General features: G+C 43.0%; 1 protein-coding gene across 3 annotated transcripts in view; it reads right to left on the bottom strand.

Moving 5' to 3' along the window:
• Lar (tyrosine-protein phosphatase Lar) overlaps positions 1 to 5000 on the bottom strand; it is a 938228-nt gene that overhangs the window by 910741 nt on the left and 22487 nt on the right. For all 3 annotated transcript variants that reach the window (XM_086550318.1, XM_086550308.1, XM_086550325.1), the window contains exon 2: positions 1945 to 2560. In XM_086550318.1, coding sequence (XP_086406444.1) covers positions 1945 to 1960 — 16 coding nt within the window. In that variant the 5' untranslated portion in view covers positions 1961 to 2560. The remainder of the gene's footprint in view (positions 1 to 1944; positions 2561 to 5000) is intronic.

Raw genomic sequence — 5000 nt, 5'->3', positions numbered from 1 at the left:
TGGAGAATTCGAAAGACAATAGAAATAATAATGTTGCCAATGATATTTGTGAGAAAGACGATGACGATGACGACGAGAAGGGTTAATGGAATTTGAAAAAAATGAGGAAAACGAAATACGGGGTGATGATAGATCAATAAATTCAAAAGAGCGACACGAACAAAGAATCAAGAAGGAAGAAAAGGAAAAAAGAGAAAGGATCAAGAAGGAGAAAGGAAGGAAGTGCGGAGAAAGGATAAGGGAGGTGGAGGAACATGGGAGACGAATAACAGTCAACGGGCAAGAAAAAAAGGAGTGACAACAACGGAGGAAATAAATCCCACACACACCAAAGACAGATAAAAGGAATGCCAACATCAAGCGTGGTAAACCAATAACAGCAAAGAGATAAAAAAAAAAAAATTAAAAAGAAGAGAAGAAAGAAAAAAAGAGGACGGAAATAATTAAAAATCGCGAAGCAATCGAATTCAAACACAAAAGGAACACGATAATGGAAGCGGAGATGAATAATACGAACGAGAGAACAAAGGAAGAGGGAGGGAGGGAACAAGAGGCAGGAGGACGCCCGCTATAAAACACGAGACGAAATACAACAAGAGAAAGAGTGAGTGGGTGAGCGAGCGAGAGAGCAGACGAGTGAAAGCTCCGAGGATTTACATGCTCTCATTTCCTTCAAACGCACTCGTATCCTCTATACGCACTAATTTCCTTCAAACACACTCATGTCTTCTGAACGCACTACTTTACGAGTGAAGGAGTGCATAAAAAATAATAAAAAGAAAAAGAAAACATTGGCATCATTAACAGTCGTTCAAGAAATCTTCCAACTCGACTCAAACGCAAGCACAAGCGCAGGCACGCCCCGTACTCATCATGAACGCTCACTGAGGACAAACGAGACGGAGCAAAAGACGACAACGACGACGCACTCAGTGGACGCCAAGATACCCGCCTCTCGTCCGCACTCACTCCTGCGAGGAGTCCACTCGCCGCCGGACTCACACTTATGGGTGAGGGGTAGTAATAGGGGGGGAGGGGGAGACGGAGAGGGAGACGGAGAGGGTGAGGAGGAGGAGGAGGAGGAGGAGGAGGAAGTGGGGGAAGAGGAGGAAGTGGGGGAGGAGGAGGAGGAGGAGGAGGAGGAGGAGGAGGAGGAGGAGGAGGAGGAGGAGGAGGAGGAGGAGGGGGAGGAGTAGGAGAAGAAGAAGAAAGAAGAGGAAAGGGAAAGGGAAGAAGGGGGGTAGGAGAAAAGGGAAGAGGAAGAAGAAGACGAAGAAGAGGAGGAGGATAAGGTAAATCAGGAAGAAGAGAAAGAGGAGGAAGTAGAGAGAAGAAGGAGGAGGAGAAGGAGGGGGTGGGGGAAGGGAAGGAAAGCACAAGCCGAATATAATTACCAATATCAGAATCGATAAACGTATAAAAAACATGCAGGAATAAAAGGCCAAATGCACTATTCCATGACGCTAGCTAATCCAATGACGTTACGAAAAAGGTAGCAAGGAGTATGACCTTCGCCAGACGGGCTCGCATAGTCTTCCTCAAAAGTGGCCCTACGTCTCTTTCATTTACCTTTGCGGCAACAAAACAACATGGCCAATGAAAATAATAAGAACCTCCTCCCTCCCGCTTCAAATATATGGGTTTGTATATCTAAAATAAATAAATATACATACATACATGCAAACACACAAACATAAATACGTATATACATATTTACAATCACACACACACATACATACATACATACATACATACATACATACACACACACACACATATATATGTATATATATATATATATATATGTATATGTATAAATATATATATATAAATATATATATATATATATATATATATATATATATATATATATATATGCCTTTATCCATATGTAATAATACCAGATACAAACACACGAACGCAACATACATCAACGTCTCTTACCTTTTAATTGCGTCATCCGGCGAGGTTATCCCAAGCGTTGCCTTGGGCGCGGGCGCGGGCGTGCACCTCCCCTACGCGGGTGGGAGGTCACGGGCGGGACTTGGAAGATGGGCTGGCGGGAGAGTCGGCGGGCGCGCGGGCGGCGGTGCAGTCGCTATGGGTATCACATCATAGACATCGAGAGAGCAACCTTACGACTAACTTCACTCTACACTCTTGTGCACCACTCGATATTTTCCAGAAAATGATGATTATCCTTTTATTAGATGATTATTACTATTATTATAATTATTACAATAATAATTATTATTATTTATTATAATTATTATTATTATTATTTCCTTCCTTGGCACACAACCCGCACAAGCACGCTCTCTCTCTCTCTCTTTATCTATAAAACTCTCCAGTGGTTCCGGCGTGTGCACACTCTAGAGAGTAGCGTGTGCACCCCCGCTGGGGTTACACGAAGGTACACACACGGAAATGACACACGAGAGGAGCGAAGGTGCACACACTTTTTTCTCTCTTTCTTTCTTTCCTTCCTTTCTTCCTTCGAGAACCTTCCAGGCACTATAACGGTCCCTCCGCCCAATCAGTCAGCCAGTCAACCAGCGTCCTGAAACAAAGGAAAAATACGTCAAAAACAAGATACATTTAAGACAAACGCTCGGCGAAATCACCTGTCAACTTCCGGCTTACTTTCCTGAAGATACGTTTCAAAAACAAGGGGAAACGTTCAGGGAACGACAGAGGGGTAGGGGGAGGAGGAGAGGGAGGCTAAAAAGGAGGGGAGAGGGACGGGGAGATTGAGGGAGGTGACGGACAGGGAGGGGGGAGACGGAAACAGAGAGAGGGAGAGGGGGGGGGGGGGAGGGAGGTGACGGACAGAGGAGGGAGGACAGGGAGGGGGGAGACGGAAACAGAGAGAGAGGGAAGGGAGGGAGAGGAGGAGAGGGGGGGGAGGAGAAGGAGGAGGAGAGACGGAAGGAGAGGGAGAGAGGGAGGAGAGAGAAGAGCGAAGAAAGAGAGAGAGAGAGAGAGAGAGAGGGAGAAGGGCGCAGCAAGAGAAAGAGAGAGAGAGAGGAGAGCGAAGTGAGAGAGAGAGAGAGAGAGAGAGAAAGGAGAGAGAGAGAGAGAGAGAGAAGAGAGAGAGAGAGAAGAGAGAGAGAGAGAGAGAGAGAGAGAGAGAGAGAGAGAGAGAGAGAGAGAGAGAGAGAGAGAGAGAGAGAAAGAGAGAGAAAGAGAGAGAAAGAAAAGAAAGAGAAAGAAAGAGAAAGAGAGAGACAAAAACAAAAGAGAACATACAAGAAAAGAAGTCATTGGGGGCGTTCCCCGAGCGACTTACGACCGTGGGCGTAATGCCATTATTGCCATCATTATCGGTAACATTATTACCGCCTTCATCAGCACGACATATGTTTTCCTACCGGACAATGACCTTAGAAAAAATAACAATATCCATAACATCAAATGCAATCAAAGAAGGCATAGATGTGAAATGTAAAATGTAAATGAAATCAAACAGAAACTGAAGAGGCTTAAAAAAGGAGGAAAGAGTAAATGCAGCTGTAAATTCAGGATTTGTCTCGAAATATCGCTGTATATGTCACTGTACAATGACAATGACCTCTCGGCCATAAGCTCCCTGCACGAAGACGGTGGCGGAGAATTAGAGGAGAAGGGAAGGGAAATGAAGATCAGACTGAAAATGAGGAAGAAGAGACTGAAAAAGACACGAGAAAAAGAGTTTGGAAGAAGAGGATAAAAGAAACAAGGAAGATGAATTCAAGAGGAATTTAGGAAACAAAGAGTGTTGGGTCAATAAATATATATATGGAAGAAATGACAAAACGAGGGAGCTTGTCCTTTATTTTTTGCAAGAGCAATCTTGGAAAAAAAAATACAGGCAACTCCCAAATTGCAGTTTATCAACCGCATAAACTCAACCTAAGAGACACAAATGATCAACCAATCATTACCTTTCTCAAATAAATCTTACTTATCGCTAAAAAATACAAACTAGCCCGATTTTTCGTAAAATATACTAAACAGAAGAGCGTGATGTAGAATCCAATCGGAACAAACAAGTACACACAGTGGTGTAGGAATGACCTTGATACTGAAACTACACTAGACAAATATCATGAGAAAGCGACTGCCGCCAACCACAAGGGCAAAAAAAACACACCAACACTTCCTCTTCCCCTTCTTCTTCCTCTTCCCCTCCTTCTTCGTCTTCTTCCCTTCTTTATCTTTTTCTTTATATTCTTTTCTTCTATTTTTTCCTGATCTCGATTGCCTCCCTCATCTACTCTCTCATCATCCCATTCCCCCCCTCCCCTCCAACACCACCACCTTACCTCCCACCACCTCCTTCAACAGATAGAATAAAGAGACAAAAAATAAGAGAGAGAAAAAGAGAGGGAGAGAAGGAGAGAGAGAGAGAAAGAGATAGATAGATAGATAAATAGATAGAGAGGGGGGGAGGGAGAGGGAGAGGGAGAAGGAGAGCGAGAGCGAGAGAGAAAAGAGAAACCAAGAAAGAAAGAAAGAAAGAAAGAAAAGGTAAAGAAAGAGATATAGAGAAAAGGAGAGGAATGAAAAGAAGAAGAAAAAAACAATGAAAAAATAAAAATAAAAAAATGCACCAGACGCTTTGTTTGCTAAACCTAATTAAAATTCTCAAGACTCGGCATAATACCTGCGCTTCCCGCGAACAAAAGTAAAAAGTGTGGCGGGAAGACTCTACGTTGCTGCGGTAAATCTCGGGAAAAAAGAAAGGGGTAAAAAGAGAAACAGAAAAGAGAAACGTAGAAATGGAAATGAGATAATACGAAATAAGTGAAAAAAAACGTAGAAATGGAAATATGATCATAGGAAATAGGAGAGAAAAAGAAAGCAAATGAAAGAAATGGGTAGAAAAGGGGGGGGGCGAGGGGAAGGCGGAAATTACATTTCGGTTTAGGGAAAAGAATTTAAAAAAAGTAATGGGAAAAGGATACAGAAGTGAAAAATGGAAGAAAGTGAAGTAGGAGAGGATATAGTAAAAATGGAAA

Source organism: Penaeus japonicus, unplaced genomic scaffold, assembly GCF_977035675.1.
Source record: "Penaeus japonicus unplaced genomic scaffold, GWHDUDI00000001_assembly GWHDUDI00000023, whole genome shotgun sequence".
In the NCBI taxonomy this organism is placed as follows: domain Eukaryota; kingdom Metazoa; phylum Arthropoda; class Malacostraca; order Decapoda; family Penaeidae; genus Penaeus; species Penaeus japonicus.
Note: the sequence above shows the minus strand (reverse complement) of the source record. Positions and strands in the feature narration are given on the sequence as shown.